Source organism: Pinus tabuliformis, chromosome 7, assembly GCF_031772625.1.
Source record: "Pinus tabuliformis cultivar Carrire ecotype Pingquan chromosome 7, CPIR1, whole genome shotgun sequence".
Lineage (NCBI taxonomy): Eukaryota > Viridiplantae > Streptophyta > Pinopsida > Pinales > Pinaceae > Pinus > Pinus tabuliformis.
Window position 1 is genome coordinate 169,511,384 of NC_142293.1, and position 23,632 is coordinate 169,535,015.

At 39.0% G+C, this 23,632-nt stretch overlaps 1 protein-coding gene across 2 annotated transcripts in view; it reads left to right on the forward strand.

The window, feature by feature from the left end:
- FY (Transducin/WD40 repeat-like superfamily protein) overlaps positions 1-23,632 on the forward strand; it is a 218,185-nt gene that overhangs the window by 120,042 nt on the left and 74,511 nt on the right. For both annotated transcript variants that reach the window (XM_089457892.1, XM_089457893.1), the window contains exons 7-14: positions 3,965-4,060; positions 4,214-4,296; positions 4,427-4,498; positions 4,612-4,709; positions 5,287-5,346; positions 5,475-5,535; positions 5,635-5,722; positions 6,313-6,376. In XM_089457892.1, the coding sequence (XP_089314018.1) occupies positions 3,965-4,060; positions 4,214-4,296; positions 4,427-4,498; positions 4,612-4,709; positions 5,287-5,346; positions 5,475-5,535; positions 5,635-5,722; positions 6,313-6,376 (622 nt within the window). The remainder of the gene's footprint in view (positions 1-3,964; positions 4,061-4,213; positions 4,297-4,426; positions 4,499-4,611; positions 4,710-5,286; positions 5,347-5,474; positions 5,536-5,634; positions 5,723-6,312; positions 6,377-23,632) is intronic.

Genomic DNA, 23,632 nt, shown 5'->3' on the forward strand with positions numbered 1-23,632 from the left:
CAAAGTTCAAACCAATTGAGAAGATACACACACACACAGCGACCTTTGTATGCTGCCCTTTTCTAAGCATCACACACACATGAAGATGGACACAAATAACTATTTCCACCTGAGTTGTAGAGCACCTCGCTTCTCTGTGTGCACAAATATTTTCAATCAAACAGAATCACTATTTAAAAACTAATTTTTACCGTGATTTCATATAACAATGGTGGGCAGAAAGAAAGGGAAGAAAACATCATTATTAAGCAAAGAAATCAGAAAACGTATTGTCTTATGTTTAAATGAAATAAACAAATTAAAACATCAATATCTCAAAACACTCTTCTCAAACAAAATGATAAATTGATAATACCTATTCAATCCTAATAGGCTAGCCGCTACACCAATCACAAGCAAGCTAACAACCCATATGGAGAAAGCTTCTAGCTCATTACTTTATTATTATTTTGTTGGGTTATGGATAAAGGCTATAAAAGAAGGCCTCTCCTTCACTTCCAAGTTGTGATTTCATGGGAAAAAGGCTCTACAATAGGTGCTGGAAACTGAGAACATTCTTGGGCAAAAATCAGAGTTTGTTGTGGAGATATGCAGAGCTGCTATGCTGTATTGTAAGGCAACTATTTGACATTTGAATCTACAATTTTCTGCTCTAATTTTATTGCTGTTCTAGTGTTTATAACTTTATTCCAGCAAGAAAAGAAGCTTAAGCCTTAAAGTAATAACATAAAAATATAACCATTTGTCATTTACATGACAACAAAACATGAAACCACATTCAGCCAAAAGAAAAATAAGAACATGGGCACGATTAAGCATGACCTTTGCTAGAACTCTCAAAGCATTCCAGTCTGACTCTTCGTGGATTCAACACTGCTTTGAACTATATGCAACATGTTATAAAACACTGGTTTACAACTGTGGTTTACAGTGTACACTGGTTTACGCTGTTGACTGGTTTGAAGTTTATGCATTGAAGAACATATGGCATTGACCTTCTACCAAATGCATTTGAAGACCATATCGCATTGCATAAGAATGAATGCTGGTGGCTTTGCATAGGAATGAACGCATAGGAATGAACACATTGCATAGCAACATTGCATTATTGCTTGTATACCAATATAATGTGTTGCAGCGTTGCGTTGTATTATTGAACAGTGAAGACGTCGGGACTCGGACGATGTCGGATTCAATGTGAACGATTGAAGATTCATACCTTTTATGTTTTAAGCACCGGGTAAACCCTCCTTCGCAGCACCGACCGCCACCGGTTCCGTCTCAATCTCCAGCTTGCACGAAAACAAAGTGACGGGCATCGAAAACACAATAACCATTTTATAACCCGATTAAACCTAACCTGGCAATATTTACAGTCGTAGCGCGATATTTACGAAAATATCGCCGAAATTTCGGAATTCTCGCGAGAAATTAAAAACATGAAAATATCGCGCTATTTCGTGGCCAAAATTTCGTATCGCTGAAAATATCGCGATATTTGCGAATATCGCCGATATTTCGGCGATATTATCAACACTGACAAAGATAAAGTTCAGAGACGAGAAGATATTCTCAGTAAGCTTTGAGGACAAATATTTTTGAAGGGGAAGGCAATGTTATGAATATAATTTATGTAAAAGTAATAAATTTAGATAATAAATAATAATCACAATAATATGTGATTAAAAAATAATTAGTTAAACAAAGGGGCATGTCTCTACATACATGACCGTTCATGAAAGGGTACTTACCTAGCTATGTATATAGGACCCTCACTCTCAATTATAACATCGTTCTCACTCATACATTTTAATATATATTCTTGTATCTCAATGGAGATCTTTATATTACAAGTCTTCTGGAGTATTTAACTTGAAGGTCGAACTTTGTTTGTTCTAGCGTTTTATTTTTGTAACAAAAATGCTGCCAAATTTTTGAATTGGCCTTAACTCCTTTTACTTTGGCACCTCCCAACTTTCCTGCCATATGACCTGGTGTCGTGATGATTGGCTAGACCCTTTAGGGTCTTAACACAATACCATGGTGGTATAGAAAACCACCTTTGGGACCACCCTCCGTAGTATTTGAAATCGGGGAGGGTGCCCCTGGAATAGTTGTGAGCTGTAGATCATAATTTGTGAAACCACCTTCCGAGACTTCCTTGTTTGTTAATGTTCGACAACCTTCGTGTTGTCGCTCACCATTGGATTGGTTGAGAGTTGATTCACGCCATTGTTTTTGATTCACTGTCATGCACTTGCGGGGTTTCGACCCTCCGGGGTATGCTGCTGGGGTGATGCATGTTGATGTCATCCATGCCATGTGTGGACTTGTGATCGGTCCACGTGTCACTCATACATGGGCTTTTTGGGTACCGGAAAACACTAAAATTGCTTGCCATGTGTCCACCTCCCAATGGGTGGTTGCTGACGTCACTTGCGTCCAATAATATGCTGCCACCTGTCCTGTTGGAGGAGAGAGAAAGGGCCTCGATCCTTCATTTTGCACGCAATTTCCTTTGTAAATGGTTCTATGTGCAATGTGACTCGCCGCCTCTTCTAATGCTCAAAGCTCTCAATCTCAGTGCTTTCCAATAATTTCAATTCTAAAAAGTTACGGGATTCCAAGATTTTGGGCATGCTACTCTGCGCCATTCTATTTCCACCATGTAACGAGCTTCTGGGTGTAGGCCCACTGCCACTTGGCCACTCCTGTGCGCCCACCCGACTTCTTCCTCTATTGGCTCTTCACCTTCTGGGTATGGCCCGCCTAACACTTCCACTCTGCTGAGCTGGAACCCAGATGCCTTGGTGCCCAGAGCTTTTGGGAATTCATTTTTTATAGAGTTATGGGATTCTGGGGTTTCGAGATTTTAACTTTTGTAGGCTCAACTTTGACTGCCTCTATATTTTGATTCAAGAGGCCATTTGCAGACTTCTTTATATCGTTGGAAAGCTCTTTCAGAGCACTTTCCAGTTGAGTGGGTCCGATATGGCCTTTGAGCTCATCTGCTGCCTGAAAAATGACTCCAAACTCTCTGCATCATTCTGCATCTTGACACTTTTTCTTGTGCCTAGAACTGGCTCCATGAGACATCTTTTTGACACTTGTGCCACCTGCTGCTATCTGTTGACATCAATGACAACATATTTCCAACACATAACAATGAACCAGGAAGGAGTTAGAGCATTGATAATAGAGTAAATAAGAGCTAAAGGATAGGGAAGAAAGGGCTAAGTAGTGGGATGAATGGATTAGATACCATATGCAATGGAATGAAGAGGATAAATCAGTAATGCAAAATTTTATAAAATAGTGTAAGCTAATAAGAGTATTATTTTCTGTCTACCTATGTTGTTATCATTCTCAGGATCGAAAATACTGGAAATTGTGCAGTTTCATTTATGTATGTGAACTGGGAAATGGCTAATGTGGAAGCCTCAGAGCTTGTCATTCAAAAATGGATGAAGGAGCTCCTGAGATCTTTTTACTCTTCCTACTGACATTATGGTTTGGATTTAGTTTGTTATTTATGACTTTTCTCTATACTCTTTGTCTGGACTAATGGTTAGGTTCTAGTTTGTTCTGATCAATCTTATCCTCTCGGATGTTTTTCGTATCTTAGATTTTAGATGTTATTTTCAACTGTGTCATCAGGCGTGCAAAAAATGGGAAGCCTGGTTATCAGGGGAATGTTTGAATCTTATGATCAATGACACCATCCTGGTCTAAGGCAGCTTAATATTTAACAATGGGGCTAGCATAGGGTCTTAGTATTGCAATGTATTCAGATTCTTATAATTATTTTATTGGTTGAAAATTATGATAGTTTATACTCCATTTGGCTTTTACTGATGACAGCTTTAACTATTGCAGTATTTTTCAAGATTGTTTGACAATTATGCTTGTTCTTTTTGTATGCTTGGTGTTCTCACTAAAGTTGTTTTTCTTCCCTTATCTGAAGTGGACGCCAACAGGTAGACGCCTTATAACAGGATCGCAGAGTGGGGAGTTTACACTTTGGAATGGCCAAGCATTTAATTTTGAAATGATTCTTCAGGTATTCTGAGCTTTTTCTGAACTCTTAGGGATAAAGTGGCTTGCATCTCAGTAAGTAGATTAGACTCTTGCTGTATTTTTTAACATTGTAGAAAACGGTAATCCTTATATGTTTTTTGGGATTTGATAATCACATATTTTCTTCCTTTTTCAGGCTCATGATGATCCAATTAGGTCCATGGTATGGAGTCATAATGAGAATTGGATGGTTACTGGTGATAATGGCGGTTCAATCAAGTGTGTTCTGCATCTTAAAATGATGCAATTTTAGCAAGTCTATTTGCATGTTCAGATTTTATTAATGCATTTTATAGGACTGGGATTTTCATTGTTTATTCATCATAAACATTATAGCAGTGATTTCCAGGTACTGGCAAACTAATATGAACAATGTGAAAGCAAACAAATCAGCACATAGAGAGGCTGTCCGTGATTTAAGGTACTTTTTCTCTAGTAATTTGGGTGGTCACAATCCTAGTTTATATGGTTCAACATGCAAATCATTTTTATTAGATTACAGCTATTAGAATATTGATTTTGGTTATATATCAGTTTTTGTAGAACAGATTTGAAATTTTGTTCCTGTTCGGATGACACAACAGTCAAAGTTTGGGACTTCGCCCGCTGCCAGGAAGAGAGATCTCTGACTGGTAATTATCATGAGCACAGTGATTGAATTTATAGAAATTGGCATGTTTTTTTTTTATATTAACCTTCATTTCCACTAAATAGTATATTTCAATATGACAGTTCTATGATCTATCTGCCATTATTTCTGCATAGTACATACATTCTACATACATATTCTGTTATTTGTTGGCAGAATCAGTAGGACTGTTGTTAGGCGATTAATATTTTATTGGGTTGTGACAATTTGGTTGACAATGTCTTAAGAGAGATCTCTGACTGGTAATTATCACAAGCTCAGTGATTGAATTTATAGAAATTGGCATGTTTTTTTTATATTAACCTTCATTTCCACTAAATAGTATATTTCAATATGACAGTTCTATCTGCCATTATTTCTGCATAGTACATACATTCTACATACATATTCTGTTATTTGTTGGCAGAATCAGTAGGACTGTTGTTAGGCGATTAATATTTTATTTGGTTCTGACAATTTGGTTGACAATGTCTTACTTTTAGGATTCACCTGAATCAGATTTAGTTTTCACATAGGCAAAAATTGACAAGTTCCTTTGCATATGATTTTAACTCAGTCAGGCCATGGGTGGGATGTAAAGAGTGTCGACTGGCATCCAACAAAATCTCTGCTAGTTTCAGGTAATCGCAAGCATTGATATGATGGATAGGTTCATGAGATCTGATTAAAGTTTCCTTCTCAGCAGTTGTGTATGTGTGACCAAACTTCAATGCTTTGTCAGCTGAAAATTTTCAATTTGGTGTGCTAGGTGGTAAGGACACTGTCATAAAGATGTGGGATGCAAAGACTGGCCGGGAGCTCTGTTCACTGTGAGTTTTTATTTGCCTCTTTCTATGTCTTTTTTGAACATGCACGGGATTCTGAATGACTTTTTTATTGGAATATCTTGATTGATTTCTGCACCGCAGCCATGGTCATAAGAATACTGTTGTATGTGTCAAATGGAATCAAAATGGCAACTGGGTGCTTACTGCATCAAAGGACCAGATAATAAAGGTATTGCTTTAATATGGAAGCTTTTCTTTGGATATACATATTTTTATGATTCGGGCATTCAAATCTGTTTAGCGAAGTTTAAAGTTATGTAATTATAGAATTTGCTCTGGCATTAAGCGCACACATGACCAAATTCATTGCAGATTGTTCACTGTCACAATTCCCATTTAAGCTGCTCCTTGTATTCCATAGCTGCGTTAGGTGAATGTCTTTATTTAATATTGCCTATGATTTGTGAAATAAGTCATGTTGTTCCAGGGCACTCATTAATATATAATGTAGAAATTAGAACTGTATTGCAGTATCCTTCCTAGTAATGTGTCTCATACAAATAGGGTCATCCAGGCAAAGTATATCTATGTTTCCGCAACTCTAAATTGTTAGGATTATTAGCGTAATGCATGGGTGGTCATTTTTAAGTTTTGGTTGCTGCTTGTATCATGCTGGGATACAGTCAAAATATATTATATCTCTAAGCATTAAAATTTGCAATTCACAAGTTAAGTGCTATAGGAAAATGAATTTCTTATTTTCATTATGAGATTTATTCTTGTATGGTATCAAATTTTAATTCATGATATGTTTTGCAGCTTTACGATATACGAATGTTAAAAGAACTTGAATCTTATCGTGGCCATCGCAAGGATGTAACAGGTTAGTTTGAATGGATGTCGGCTTCATTTCGGAACAAAATTCAGAGCATTTGGTCATGCAAGTTTTATTACTTTTATGGACCATCTGCTTGTGTTTGTGCTTATTCATTTTCTATGTTATTTACAAATATGCTCTAAGTGACTAGCAGGGGAGCTATCATTTGTATACAACAATAAATGCATCGATTTCTGTGCCCTTATTTGCCTAGAAATTCATGCCCATACTCAATTATACTAACTGCTTAATGGCTGGAAACTTTTCCTAGAAGTGTGTGCCCAATCTAGAGACTTATCTACTTGGGATTTGTGCCCTTTTTCTCCTTGCTGTTCTTTTTTTTTTTCTCCTGAGCTCCTCTTCCTCTCTTCTCGAAAAAGATGTGCCTTTTCTCCTTTTATTTATCTTTAATGACCAAAATCCGTAACCCTAGATGTGAATGGCTGAGATTAAATCTCACCATTTCAAGATCAACAGTTATGACTTAATTTCTCAATGGGCCCCACTTAAATCACTTAAAGTTACCCAACTTTATAAAGTCACACTAACTTCATAAAAAATTATCTTTTAGTCATTAAATATAAAAAGTCACTTTCTAACTTTAAATCACTTTATAAAGTGTCTAGAGTGTGAAATATACTCGGTCACTTCTGCATGCTAGGCAGATCCAATGCAGTACCTCCGAGTTACCAAAAACTATCATCATTGTCTTGGAATTGCTTCATAGATAGATTGCTGCCTCAGAGTTGATGTGCTGCCACAGATAATACTTTAAAGATAGGTCACTGCCTCAGATAATGTCTCAGGGATGATTCACTGTCCAGATAATGCCTCAAGATAGTTTGCTGTCACAGATAATGCCTCAGAAAGATGAACTTCCAATCATAACTTCGCCCTATAATCAAAATGGTAAATGGATTGGCTATAGGGTGGAATCTTTCACCACCAAAACAAATCAGAAAGAAAGGGGTCTTAAAAGTCTCAGCTCAGAAATAAGAAAGAACCACAATCCATGATGATCCAAGTGACTCTCCTCTTTCCTTTTTATAGATTCCTTGTAAGGAACAAAATTTGTATACTTAGAGGAATGCTCTGATACCAATATAACGAACAAGGTTCATATACTGAGAAGTTAAATACTCCAGAAGACTTGGAATATGAAGATCTCCATTGAAGATACAAGAATATATATATTAAAATGTATAATTGAGAATGATGTTACAAATGAGAGTGAGGGTCTGCTTATATACCCTAGGCAGGTCATGTCCCATTATTTATATTTATATTATTTTTATATATTTTATTCATAATATTCCCTTTGGGGTTTTCCCTCCTAATTTTAATTTGAGTGGCCAAGAAGTTTTTTCCATTTTCCCTAAATTGGACTTTTATTGCAAATTTCTCTCCATTTAATCCAAATGATCTAATGTTACCCAAGTAACATCAAATAATGGGTTTCCCTCTTTACAAATAACTATAGCCTACGAGGTTAAATTGGCTACTATGTCTTTCCTTGGGCAATTTAACTAGAAGAGGGCATTACAACTGCCTCTTCCCGATATTGCTTGCCCTCAAGCAATTGCAAATTTGGGTACTGCAAGATTGGCTCTCCTTCTCATATGGCATCCTCTTTATGCAAGTCCTTCAACCTATCGAGATATTCTGAGATCATTTGGCTCCTCAGTCTTCTCTCACGAACAACCATGATAGCTTCCAGAATTAATTCTTGTGAAAATTTCTGAAATAGAAATCCTACTGCATTGATTAATATGATTACTTCTACTTATTACCTCAAAAATAAGTTATCTACTATATTCTTACGACAAATATCGAAACATATTGTGTTGCAGCCCTCACAATTAAAACATTGCAGAAAGTAAATGTAAGTAAAATGGTTGGCATATATGCAAGCACAATGACAATTATTTTTGGACAATTGTCCCTGGAAAAACCCAATGCGGGAAAATCAGTGCAGCAGATGAGGGTTTTATTGTTCTTCAGTAAAAATAATCATGTACAAATTATACCCAACAGTATAGAACAATGTTTGCCCAACGTCACTTTCTCTAGCCTCTAGATTGGCTTGCATAATGCCAGTGTTAGTCAGGCCAATGCTACCTCTCCTAGCATCAATCTGCCCAGTGCTGTCCCTTCTACTGCTCTCCATCTTCGTCCCTGTCTTCTTAACTGATGCTGAACCCTCTCTGTCTCTCCTCCACCTGCAACTCTCCCTCTGAATTGATTTTCTCTTACTGTACTTCAACCAGTGAAAAAATCAATTTTACTTGGGCAACTGAGTATTTGCCTGGTGTGTTTTCCAAATGACCCTCAAGCCCCTTCTTATATCTTCTTGTTGGGTAACCAACGACCTAGATTAAATCATAATCAAAGGCTCAGATCATTTTGGCATGATCCGTGGCTTTTTCTAGAAGTTTCACAAGTCTCAATCCAATCCTCATCCATGTGATGCCACCTCTGTAGATGATCCCAATGAGGGATAACATAGATATTCAAGGAATGCGTGGTGCCCTTCTTGGAGCAATTCGAATTCCTTAACTGCAGCTGAGTGTAGATGAAGTGACGTGCTAAGTGGGACAAGCTCCATGGAATCCTCCACCAAATTCCAGTCAAATATTCTCCTGTGCCTCAAAGGAATTCGATTTCTCCACATGTGAAGTATTGCATTAACTCTGAGAAATTCGATTTCTTGGAGATAATGTTGTAATTATGATGCAGTGTGTTCAGTCATCATCCACATGTCCTTTGACTCAATTTTTTGACTTGGGATAATTTCCAAGTCATTTTCATGTCATTCTGTTACATGGAATAATTTATTTCTCTCTATTTTATTTAATTCTAGCCTAATTAATTGCCACATTTTCCACTAAACATAGGAAAATGGGGTTTTGAGGGTCTAAAACACATTATTGACCTCTCAAAGTGTGTCATAGTAGAAAGAAGAGGGTGAGAGGTGTAATTTTTATTACTCATACCCCATACCACTTCTCTAGACTACACTTATTACGATTTAATTTGCAATTTCCGCAGTGCGGAAAATCTAAAAAATTAAGAAATGACTACCTAGACCTAACCAAATTCCACGAATTTTTGTTTGTGATCTAGTATGATAATATACATGACTCGAGACACTAAGATGTGTTAGGGGCTCAACCTTCAAACCGTTACCTCGACTTTGGGGTAGAAAGTGAGTGAAAAAACCTAGAAAATTATCCGCTTCTAAAAAAGAAGGGATAATTAACCAGATAAAAAAAACAATCCAAGGTGTACTCGTTTGCTGATTGAGTCCCAACATCCTAGGCTTGCTACAGACTCAAAACTCATCATTATTAGTATCACTTATTACAATTCCCCGCAGGGTGTGGAATCTGGGTACAATAAAAATGATGAGAAATAGAAGTAGAGTTTAAAAACTTTGTTTACTGATGATATTTGATGGTACAGGTGTCCTTTGGATCATCCTTGGGCATGGAGTTTTCATATAATCATCAAGTGCCACTCCAATGGTCATATGCTTAGTGGTACATGTGATATGATCCACTATGTGAGCATTGTGACAATGATCTTACTTCATATATGCAACTGTTACGTTCATGATGGCAGTGATATTTAGAGACCTTGACATGTAACTGAAATCTTTGTATGGCTAAGTTTTGACATCAGTATGTGGCAGTATGCAGTATGGATAATGGTGAGAGACAGTTTATCAACAAAGGTGTGTAGCAGCTCACAACGATCTATGTTAGGTAGTGGGGCAATAGTGACTGTAGAGAGCAATAGTTAGTGGCAACTGTGAGCAATAGTGCAATGGAGGCAGCAATGGACAAGCAATGGATAGTAGTGCTGTAGTGATAGCAACAACGACAACTGCAATGGAGACAACAAGAGATAGCTTTGTGTTGCAGCAGAGATAATAGCAGTGACTATGAGTGGTAGCAGTAGTAGTGGTAGTAAGAATGCTGGGGTGTAGTAGCAACAGTGAGTGGAGTTGCAGATTGTAATTGGGCCATTATCCTTAGTACGAGAGCCCAAACCTTTAGGGAGCATTAACTTCCTTCAAGCCTTTGCTGGTAAAACTCTTGGGGAGTCTCGTACTTCCTTCCAGTTCAACTGGTAAACCTTGTATATACATCATACATAACTAAAGCTCTTGTTGAGCGACAAATCTTTGGTGTACTGATCTTGTGATGTGTTGTTTCATGCTCATGTTTGGTTTAATGCTTTGAATAATTGATAATAACTAACCAATTGTGAAAATCAAAGGAAATACTGATTCACCCCCCTCTGTATTTCCAATAGAATTTGTTATGGATCATCTAATTGCCCATATTGTTGATCACAAAAATTCCAAGAAAATGTTTGATGCCTTCATTGGTTTGTACACCATCAACAACATAAGTCAATCTATATGTCTAAGGGGTCAGCTTCATGAGATCAAGATGACAAAGAATGACACTGTGGCATCATACTTTGTAAGAATATCTCAAGTAAGAGATGAACTCAAAGCTATTGATGAAGAAGTATTCGACGAAGAATTGTTAGTTGTGGCAAGGGGTGGTTTGCCTGAATCTTGGGATCCTTTTGCAACAAGTATTGTCTTGAAAGTTGTAACTAGTTTCGGTCTTCATAATTGAACTATGACTTGATGTAATTGTTATTGTACTTATCAAAAGAAAGAAAAAGAAAAATATATTTTGTAAAAAGGGAAATGATTTTAAAATAGGTTTCTTGCCCATTGGTCTCTTGTCCTAGGTCAAAGCACCCATTGAGTGCTCTAGGGTTTTGTATAAGAGTCAAATTCAAGGTCATAATGTAAAGTCCCTTGGAGGGCTCATGTATCAAAGCAAAGAAATGTATTTTATGTAATAAAAGAGTCTAGGAACCACCAAAAGGGTCAGGTTGGCCAACCCATGATGTCGACCTAGAAGAGGCATGTGCACCCACTCAAAAAGTTATATAAAGGGAGGAATTCAACCTCCATTAGTGATGCAGTGTATAACCACCCATTGAGTGCTCTAGGGTTTTGTATAAGAGTTACGGTCAAGGTCATAATGTAAGGTCCCTTGGAGGGCTCATGTATTAAAGCAAAGAAATGTTTTTTATGTAATAAAAGAGTGTAAGAACCACCAAAAGGGTCAGGTTAGTCAACCCATGATGTTGACCTAGAAGAGGCATGTGCACTCACTCAAAAAGCTATATAAAGGGAGGAATTCGACCTCCATTAGTGATGCAATCTTGGCATACATTTTCTATGATCCGTGGGAAGAAAAAAATGGATGTGAAGGAAGTAGAAGAAGACAACAAAGATGGATAGAAGATCAGATCTTTGTTTTTGGGTTTGCTTCCCTCACATGTGCGAATTTTCTGGAAGACTAGGGTTTCCACAGGTTCGAATATTGTAGAAACAATGACAAATTTGTGAAGTAGATCTATGGGTGGTTGGCCTGACCTTTTGGTGAGTGGTCTTGTGTTTTGGTCTTGGAAGTCTTCATTGAAAGAAATTCTATAAGAAGAGGAAGTTCTTTGGGCTTTTCCCTTGTGGGGTTTTCCCTGGCTTGGAGCCTATTTCTGGTGTTCTTTGTGTTTGTGATATTCTTGTTTGGCATTTATCTTGATGATGTTGAAAAGAACATAATAATGATAATGATAAAGTATTAATATACCACAAGTAAATGTCAAGTTAAAGAGAAATCAATTGTAAAAACCCTAGACAATTTGCCCTAGATTTCCCAACATGGTATTAGAGCATGTTTCAATTACATAAGGATTAGTTAGAAGGTCACAAAAGGCTTCAAGATATCAAGAAGAAGTTAAATCTCCAGGGTCGAGCTTCTAGAGGGAAGGAAATCAAATTTTGGGTACATTCCATTAATACTCATTCCAGTGAATAGGCTGCAGAACAACGAGAAAGTTTGAAGAGGATAGAAACACTATTTTTGGAGAACCAAGAGGCTAAAAAGTTGGCCATCTCTAAGCCGAGTCCATTGTGCAAAAGATCGAAGTCCTGGGCATATTTTCATGGTCTAAAATTACTATTGAATTGGTCTAAATTTTCTGTGTTTCCTTAGAAATCCGAATCTCAGAGTTTTGATTAGATTTGTGGGTGATCAAATCTCATGTTGTGGATTAGGAGCTTTGTTAACCAACGAAGAGTTCTAACTCTATTTGATTGCTTTGTAGTGCTAATAAGTAGACCTATCTTAAAACTACAAAGAAAGCCTGAATATTTTGAATTATGGAGCGAAGGCATAAAGTTAGCCTACAAGGGCAGAAATTAAGGTTTGAGCTGTGTGTTATCACAGTGATCCGAATCACCCGAATCACAATCATATTTAAGGATAATCAGTCTTATCTCAGAGCATCAATTGAGAGTTAGTACAAGCCTTGACAATTAGCAAAGTATTACCTCTTGGAAATGTCCAAGTCCAAACTTGTTGAAGGTATTGTAGGCCATTCTGGAAGGATTGTCATAAGATTGCAGCCACCCTGGAAGAGGTGCTGAAAGTTTTGAGCGTAAGTGCATTTGGGAAAATTCATTGTATAGCTCAACTATCTTAAAAAAGAGTTGAGATTCCTCTTATAGTCCTATGCATAGAAAGGACCATAGACCAAATTGTACAACTAGGGTGCCAAACTAGCTCACCCAACAAAGATATCTATTTGGCAGTAATACCTCTCTTTGGAAGCAAATATTCGAGAAGTTTGCTCGACGAAAATCCTTCCAACGCTTCTCTGAGGCTCTCTGTCAGCCCTCCCGGCCTCTGCATAGCTCTAGAACCCCTTGCGTCAACCCTATGTCGCTCTGCGTTGGCTCTCTGGCCTTTTGCATCACCCACGCAGGCCTTGCTAGCCTCTGCGCAGTGTCTTTGGCCCCTTGTGTGGCTCCTGCTAGCTCTGCGTAGCCTCCTCAGTCACTGCGATAGCTCTCTGACACTATCTCTGCCTCTTTGTTATGCACTCACTGCCTCTCGCTGCAACTCAGATCACTTGTTCGAATTTTCTCAGCAAACCTCGCTCCAGAAAATCGAACTGATTGATCAATCTTGGTGTATCTCCAACTGACCCTCAAGCCTCCTCTTATACTTTTTCTATTGAGTCTTCAACGAACGAGATTAAATCTCTAATCAACAACTAAAATTAGATTTGGCTTGATCCATGTCATATAGAACATTCTCACCCAGTTTTATATTAATACCCATTAATATTTTAATTTTCTTAAGTTTAGATTTAGGAACTCCATTAAAAATATTAATTATTTTAATATCTCTCTAACTGGGTGGAATTTCCCCAAACCATTTTTGGGTCTTGGAGATCTTATGTGCTTTAGCCTCTCCACCAATGTTCATGGCTAGAGCACATCCGATGCTACCACAAATCAACACTCCCTCTTAGCTAGGAATGTGCTCTAGGAATGCTCCACCATTGAACATCACACTAATCATCCAGCAACGATACCTGTGCTGATGATGGGTTTGCTGCCCTACATCCATTGCATTGTTGCCTCCTGTACTGCTGCCCATGGCTTTGCCACTGCCACTGGCACATCTGTACTGCAACTCCCTCTGCATCTGTGTTGCTGCTGGTTCTTCCTCCCAACACTGCATCTGCACTGCAGTTCTCTCCCATCATGCTGATCGTGTTGCCCATAGCACTACCATTGCTAATTGCTGCATTGCAACTTAGTTATTGAGAAGTAAGTAACTGATCTATCCAAACTACTGACATCCTTGTCAGGCTAGAAGCCCCCTGATGCTGAAGCTACCTTTGTTGCTATCTTGTGCTGCCTCTGCTGCCTCTGTGCTACTGCAACATCTATGTGCCTCTCGCACCGCTGCAACCATCTCTGTGTCTTTCTGCACTGCTGCAACCACCTCTGTGCGTCTCACACTGCTGCAACCTTCACTGCGCTGCTAGAGACCACTGCGCTCTAGCACTGCCTTGTCGCTCCATCTGCATCTTGCTTCTATCGACATTCGTCATCCTGCTTTTGTCTCTCCGGGCTCCTGTAGCCAGATATGATCCAAGAGTTTGGGTATCTCAAGGATTCTGCCCCTCATATTCTGTAGTCCTCTTGACTACATCTCGAATTCACCCCACCTCTTCTCTGGAGGTATATGAGAACTCATGGCATAATCGTCATCCATCTCAACTTCTTTCTCCGCCTTAGCTGGAGCTACTTTGCAGTCAGAAGCCTCTCCCTTATTCTTCCTCCTGGGACACTGGGTTGCATAACGACCCAACTCCCCACAATGGAAGCACTTCACCTTGGAGATGTCCTTCTTCTTCCTGTTCCCTTGTTGTCCCGTAGATGCCAGAGCCGCATCCTCCTCTTCCTCTTTCTTGATTCGACCTCCTTTGCTGCTACTCCCTGCCTTGGTCAACCGTTTAATCTCTTCTTGGCGAAGAGCTGCCCACATCTCTTCCCATCCTAGAAGAGTCGCTCTGCCCAAAATGCTTTGGACAAATGTCTTCGAATCCTCGGATACTGCATTTAGGGCGGTCCTCACCATGAACTCTTGATTCGGTGTGGCCCCTATGGAAGTAAGTTGGTCTCGAATCTCCTACACCCTGCTGAGGTATAGACTCCCCCTTCTGCATATGATACGACCACAACTGATTCTCCAGTAGCATCTTCCTCTACACGGAAGTTCCCTGATACAATGTCGTCAAGGTATCTCACATCTCTTTTTCCGTGTTTTTTTTTGGCAATATGCTAAACTACATGATCCTTGACCCCATCAAGGACTATGCACTTTGCCTTGGCCATCGAATCCTCATACCTCTCATTATCAGTCGGGTCAATTAGGATAGCCACGGTTCTCAAGGCGAAGCCGTTGATGCGATGTCTATCTAACACTGACATGATCCTGGCCTTCCAGATGACAGAGTTGGAAGCCCCATCCAGCCTGTCCTGATCCCTCAGTCCGTTCACTGCCATCACCGCTCCTTCTTCTGGACTCCCTCTAAGTCTCTACTTCCCTTTTGGAAGTTCTCTCCTAGACTCCCTTTGTGTGTCGATTTCCCTCATGGAAGTCCTCTTGCCAACTGTTGAACTGCTCCTCTCTGATCTTCTATGCACTTGCAACACGGATATGGATTTCTTGGCTAGAAATCCCTTAAGGCAATGGTTCCCTCTACCTTGGTTCTGTCCTGTTAGGTACTGTTCTGCTTCGACAACAACACCCCACTAGTTTCCCAATTCACAATTTGCCCAAAGCTCCCTAGGCCCCAGGAGCTAAAGAAACTGAGCCTCTTAGGCAATCCTAGCAGGGTTGAATTGCTCCTCTGGTCAACTGCGTCAAGCCTACCTGACTGAGTAGGATGACGTGGCTCTTCGTGAGCCTCTTTTGCCTCTCTCTGCCTCCGCGCTGACCCTCTATCTGGCTCGAAATGATGACGCATGCCCTTTGCGTCACTCCTTCACTGCTGCCTTCTGCATAGGAATAACTCTGTCTCTCGGGATAACTGTTTCTGTTGCAAATTTTCTAATTTCGCTGGTGCCTTCATCTCTCCTGTGATCTGCAACGCTCTGATACCATATTGAAATTTCTAAGTCTAACTCGTTAGAAATCCCTACTGCATCCTCTGGTTTAAATTCTCCTACTTGTTTATTACATTAACAAGTTATTTATAAATATAAATACTGAAAATAAACACAGATGCAACCTTAACTCATATCCAGATCATCAACTGAAATACTGGAACAAACACACAAGGGACACTGTTATTTTTGGACAACGTCCCCGAAAAATCCCAACTTGGGAAAACCGATGCAACAGTTCTGATGGTTTTATTATTAAGCAGCTTTCTTGAGTACAACTAAGGTGCCAAACTACCTCACCCAATAGAGATATCTATCTGGTAGTAATACCTCTGTTCGGAAGCAGATATTCGGCAAGTCTGCTCCACGAAATTCCTTCCATCTCTGAGGCTCTGCATTAGCCCTCCTGGCCTCTGCGTAGCTATGGAACCCCCCGTGTCAGCCCTCTACTAATCTGTGCTGGCTCTCTGGCCTTCTGCGTCAGCCACGCATGCCCTGCTAGCCTCTGCGCAGTCTCTTTGGCCCTCTCCGTGGCTCCTGCTAGCTCTGCGTAGCATCCTCAATCATTGCGCTGGCTCTCCGTAGCCTCCTCAATCACTGCGCTGGCTCTCCTGCCTCTCTACTATGCACTCACTGCCCCTCGTTGCAACTCAGACCACTTGTTCGAATTTTCTCAGCAAACGTCATTCTAGAAAATCGAATTGATTGATCAATCTTGGTGTATCTCCAATTAACCCTCAAGTCTCCTCTTATACTTTTTTGTTGAGTCTTCAACGATCGAGATTAAATCTCTAATCAACGTCTAAGATTATATTTGGCTTGATCCATGTCATTTAGAACATTCTCACCCAGTTTTATATTAATACCCATTAATATTTTAATTTTCCTAAGTTTAGACTTGGAACTCCATTAACAATATTAATTATTTTAATATCTCTCTAACCGGGTGGAATTTCTCCAAACCATTTCTGGGTTTTGGAGATCTCATGTGCTTTAGCCTCTCCACCAATTTTCATGGCTAGAGCACATTCGATGCTACCACGAATCAACATTGACAGGGCTCGTTGAAGAAGACATTAAGAGCTGTGAAGTATAACCAAACACATCTTGAATTAGTGAAGCTAAGGGTTGGAGACCAAGAGGTTGGAGCCTTGAAAAGACAAGGTTGGTGCCTTGTAGGATAGGGTTGGAGTCCTAGAGGATCAGAGTCCTTAAGGAACCAGGTCGAAGCCTGAACCAGATATAGGGTTGAAGCCCTTGAGGTTGGTGCCTCAAAATTGACAAGGTTGGAGCCTTAGAAGTCCAAGTCGGTGCTTGGCATATTACAGGTTGGAGCTTGGGAGATTGAAGATCGGTGTCTTCATCTATGGTTGGAGCCCTACATATATTGAACTTGATTTATTGTAAAGAAGAAATTAATAAAAGCATTTATTCTTATTGTTCATTTTGTGTTCTAAATACAAGTGATCTAACTGGTAAAATTAACATATGAAAAGAAACACTGATTCACGCCCCACTCAGTATTTCCAACAATTGGTATCAGAGCTAGTACCTTCACTCAAAGCCTAACAACTTGAAGGTTGATCTTTAGAACACAAGTGGCAAAGCCATGGAAGAAAGCCTCCAATCCTCCTAAAGATGTCTCTTCCTCAATCGTGAAAATTGAAGACGATCAAATTGGGAAGGTTCCATTGTTCAATGGAAATTTTGATGTATGGAACATAAGAATGAGAAATTTCTTAATGGCTCAAGGCGTTGAAGTATGGGAATCAATGATTACTAATAGCATGATGAACAAAGAATCCAAGGAGTACAATGCAATAGTGCTGAAGGCAATTTTGAATGGGCTACCAGATCCTCTAAAGGCCAATTTGGAAAAATGTTCGTCAACAAAGTGTATGTGGGATAAACTTCATGACCTTCACTCAAAAGGAGCATTGACCATGACCATTAGTGAAGAAGATGATGCAAAGCAAGAAGGAAATCCACAACCCATCAAGGAAGCTGATAATAAGAATGATGACATTAAGGCCAAAGAAGACCTAGAAGAAGAAGAAAGCAAAGAAGACTTCGAAGAAGATCTCCTTCTTAATCAATGTTGTCATTAATGTCAATATGGCATTGGACGAGCTGACAAATATTCTTGATATGCCTAAAGAATATCATGAAACCCTAGAATGAGATGATAAGGTTGTAGACAATAGATGCCTGGTTCCATATGATGATGTCGAAACTCTTGTTTGATAAAAATGTCATCAATTAATATGTCAAATCACTAATTAAGAAGTCTTAAGAAGTTCCAAGTGCCAAGTATTTAGAAGCCCTTGATGACATATGGAGGACTACATTTGATGATGTCATATTCTTGATGAATGACTACAATTGATGATGGCACTTGATGATGTCTTGATAACATGGTTAGAGATCATTTGATGGTTGGAAGATTATTTTGGAATTCTCTTAATGATGTTGCATTATGACTACACTATTATATGATGACATTGTTCATGTGTCATGCTACATGGATGTTGCACTCCTACATAATGACTCTATGATCCTATGATGACATGATAACAATGAAGAAGCCGAAGAATGAAGAATCCACACTATCCCAAACATTCCTCATGCTGTCACAAACTTTTTATGCATAAAATTTAAGGATAGTCACAAAGAAAAATTATTTTGGACACCTTGGAGGCATCATTTGAAAATGGATCTTAGACCATCTTAAAGAGGATTTTTTCCTCTTTCTAACAAGCCTTTATTTGCCCGAAAACTCCCAATAGTTTGCGAGATATTGAATTTTTAAGTTAAGGAAATTATTCCTAGTAGTGAGCCAACCTACACTCAGTCATACAAGTTGGCCTCACTTCAAATAGATGTGTCCCTTAAGTTATAAACGAAATCTCTATAAATAGACGTATAAACACTTCATTTTGATCAGCAATTCAGGCAAGAATTCAAAGATACGAATTACAAGAGAAGACAAAAGGTCGAGGAGAACAAGGAGACTATTATTTAGAATGAAAAAAAAGGATAATTTTGTTTGGGCATAAAATCTTGGTCAAAGCTACCGTAGTTGCCGTGGTCGAAGCTGTTGTAGTTGCCGTGGTCGAAGCTGCCGTAGTTACTGTGGTTGAAGCTGTTGTGGTTGAAGCTGCTGTAGTTCCCGTGGTTGAAGTTGTTGTGGTCGAAGTTGTCATAGTTGTCGTGGTCGAAGTGTTGATTTATTGGGATTGGACAAATAAAGCTTGTTGAAGTCTTCTCTTGAGAACATGATAGGACAGATTTGGAGAACTTTATGATGCAACATATTGAATATTTGTGGATATCATTGAAGACCATGATGTATTGAAGCCATTATGAGGTGACCTTGAAGAAGTTTTGTTTGGGTAACATACCTTCATGTGAAGAACAAGGTTGTCATTGATGATGTGACGTGGAGACTAAGTGAAGGCGTAGTTGAAGATTGATAGGGCTCGTTGAAGAAAACATTGGGAGCCGTGAAGTATAATCAAACATACCTTGATAAAGTGAAGCTATAGGGTTGGAGCCCTTGGGGTTGGTGCCTTGGAAAGTCCAAGTTGATGCATGGCAAATATAGGATTGGTGTCCTTGGAGTTGGTGCACCTAAACTCAAGGTTGGTGCCTTGGATAAGATAGGGTTGGAGCCATAGAGGATCGAAGTCCTCAAGAAACCAGGTCGAAGCCTGATCCAGATATAGGGTTGGAGTGCTTGAGGTTGGTGCCTCAAAATTGACAAGGTTGGAGCCTTGGAAGTCCAAGTTGGTGCTTGGAAAATACAGGTTGGAGCTTGGGAGATTGAAGATCGGTGTCTTCACCTAAGGTTGGAGCCCTACATATATTTTACTTGATTTATTGAAGAAATTAATAAAAGCATTTATTCTTATTGTTCATTTTGTGTTCTAAATATAAGTGATCTAACTGGTAAAAGTAACAATTGAAAAGAAATACTGATTCACCCCCCTCTCAGTATTTCCAACAATTGGTATCAGAGCCAGTACCTTCACTCAAAGCCTAACAGCTTGAAGGTTGATCATTAGAACACAAATGGCAAAGCCAAGGAAGAAAGTCTCCAATCCTCCTAAAGATGTGTCTCCCTCAACCACCGAAATTGAAGTTAATCAATTTATGAAGGCTCCATTGTTTAATGGAAACTTTGATATATGGGAGGCAAGAATGAGGAATTTCTTAAAGACTCAAGGCATTGAAGTCTAGAAATCGGTGATTGTTGATAGCATGATGGATGGAGAATCCAAGGAACATAATACAAGAGCAATGAAAGCAATCTTGAATGGGCTACCTGATTCTATGAAGGCTAATTTTGAAAAATGTTTGTTAGTGAAAGGCATATGGGATAAAATTCATGATCTCACTCAAAGGAGCATTGACAATGATCTCTTGTTAAGAAAATGATGGAAAACAAGAAGGAAATCTAGAGCCCATCAAGGAAGGTGAAGATAAGAGTGATAACATCAAAGAAGACCTAGAAGATGAAGAGAATGAAAAATATTTTGAAGAAGATCTCCTCACTAAACTTATGGCTACCATGGAAGAGATTAACAATTTGAAAAAGGAAAATGAAGAACTTAAGAAGAAAGTGCAAGTTGGTGACCAGGACAAGACAAGGAAGGAAGTTGACCTTGTCAAGCTTCAAGTACAAGAAAGAGATGAGGAGCTCGCCAAGATTAAGGAAGATTTCCATCAAAACAAGAGAAAGCATCATGAAGAAGTCATATCCATGACAAATCAATTGGATAAGGCAAAGAAATGGGAAGATACCTTGTCAAGCCACCTTGAACAAAGGCACAAAAGCTTGAACAAACTTGAAGCAGAGATTGGTCAATACAAGGAAGAGGTCTCCTCCGTTAGATCTCAACTAGAAGAAGCAAGGAAACAAGCACAGGGAGCTGAGAAGGTTATGGAAGATTTGACGTTCATAGAAGGACAAGTTGATGAAGCAGAAAAGGAGAGAAACACCATGATATGCCAACTAGAAGAAAAGGATGATGACATCATCAAGTTAAGAGCAGCAATCATCTTGCTTAAAGCCCAATCATGTGAAGCAACGAAGATGATGGAAGAAATGAAGAAGGAACTAGTTATGAAAGATGAAGATTGTGAAAAGTTAAAAGGAGAAATTGTCTTTCTTAAAAAGGAAGTTGACTTGTTGAATAAGAACTTGAAAAACTCTCAAACCCTAGATGACATCTTAAATCATCAAACGTCTCCCCTTGATAAATCAAGTCTTGGCTATGCAGGTGAATCCTCGAGCAAGAATGCAAACCCTAATGCTTCAAACAAGAAGGATGTGAGGAAGCCTGGAAGAAATGTTGATGCTCCCAATTCCAGCAAAGGCAAGGAGAAGAGTCAAGACAACTATGGAAGAAACCTTCCTCCAAGAAGAAATGTAGATGGTGTCAAGGATGAAAGAATAAATGGTTATTATCAAAGGATCCTAAGGTAAAAAGACTTCAGAAGTACATCAAGGAAACCTTCTTCTCCCAAGTACCAAAGTATATTTCTTGGTTATTGCTATTCTTGTACAAACTTTGGGCACATGGCAAAATATTGCAGGGCATATCACAAAGATAATTATAATGTTCCCTGTCAATATTCGATAAGCAATTTTGCAAGAAGTCATGAATTCTTATTCATGAACAACATAGAGTGCTTCAAGTGTCATAACATTGGAACTTGACTTGGGCACCTACTCAAGATAGAACTATGCGAGAAAAGAAATTTACACAAGTATGGAGAAGAAAGCAAATACAATCCGAAAATCTCTTGAACTCTCTATCCAACAACACATGTTGTTGACCTGATCTTCGACAATCTAAGCATTTGATGGGGAAAATCTGCCAAAAGGAAGACCATGCATACAGTTAGGGGGAGCTTATGATGATTAAGCATTCTTGCAAAAGCTATCCGTGAATGGGCCTTATGAAATCCTTGATGAGTTATATTGACAATCATTCTTTGATAGATCATTTTTCAGGAACACTCCATTGAAGAACATGATCTCTTATCTATCCAATGGATTGTTGTTGAAGATGTCTTCCACTTGATCACTAGCAAATATTCTTTCATGAGGGGGAGTTGGCTCATCACACGAAGGAATTTAGGAACATCTATCATGGACCACATTGCTAGAAGAAAGAGCACCATGACAGGGGGAGTAACATACCTATGAAGAACTACTATTGATAAAGAAAATATGATGAAAGGAAACAGATTGACAGGGGGAGTACTTGGGCACCCCTTTTGCCATTGATGTCAAAGGGGGAGAGAATGTTGGAAGGGAAAAAATATTTCCATCAATGACAAAGGGGGAGATTGTTAATTAATGTTGTCATTGATGTCAATATGGCATTGGACGAGATGGCATATATTCTTGATATGCATAAAGAATATTATGAAACCCTAGAATGAGATGATAAGGTTGTAGACAATAGATGTCTGGTTCCATATGATGATGTCGAAACTCTTGTTTGATAAGAATGTCATCAATTAACATGTCAAGTCACTAATGAAGAAGTCTTAAGAAGTTCCAAGGGCCAAGTATTTAGAAGCCCTTGATGACATATGGAGGACTACATTTGATGATGTCATATTCTTGATGAGTGACCACAATTGATGATGGCACTTGATGAGGTCTTGATAACATGGTTGGAAGATTATTTTGGAGTTCTCCTAATGATGTTGCACTATGATTGCACTAGTATATGATGACATTGTTCATGCGTCATGCTACATGGATGTTGCACTCCTACATAATGACTCTATGATCCTATGATGACATTGATAACAATGAAGAAGCCAAAGTATGAGGAAGCCACACTGTCCCAAACATTCCTCATGCTGTCCCAAACTTTTTATGCATAAAATTTAAGGACAGTCACAAAGAAAAATTATTTTGGACACCTTGGAGGCATTCTTTGAAAATGGATCCTAGTCCATCTTAAAGAGGATATTTTCCTCTTTCTAACAAGCCTTTATTTGCCCCGAAACTCCCAATAGTTTGTGAGATTTTGAATTTTTAAGTTAAGGAAATTATTCCTAGTAGTGAGCCGACCTACAGTCAGTCATACAAGTCAGCCTCACTTCAAATAGACGTGTCCCTTAAGTTATAAACGAAATCTCTATAAATAGACGTATAAACACTTCATTTTGATCAACAATTTAGGCAAGAATTCAGAGATACGAAGTACAAGAGAAGACAAAAGGCCGAGGAGAACAAGGAGACTATTGTTTAGGATGAAAAAAAAGGATAATTTTGTTTGGGCATAAAATCTTGGTCGACGCTATCGTATTTTCTGTGGTCGAATCTGTCGTAGTTGCTGTGGTCGAAGCTGCCGTAGTTGGCGTGGTCGAAACTGCTGTAGTTGGCGTGGTCAAAGCTGTCGTAGTTGTTGTGGTCGAAGCTGCCGTAGTTGTCGTGGTTGAAGCTGCCGTAGTTGTCGTGGTTGAAGCTGTCATGGTCGAAGTTGTCATAGTTGTTGTGGTCAAAGTGTTGATTTATTGGGATTGGTCAAATAGAGCTTGTTAAAGTCTTCTCTTGAGAACAGAATAGGGCAGAGTTGGAGAACTTTGTGAAGCATCATATTGAATATTTGTGGAGATCATGGAAGACCATGATGCATTGAAGCCATTATGAGGTTACCTTGAAGATGTTTTGTTTG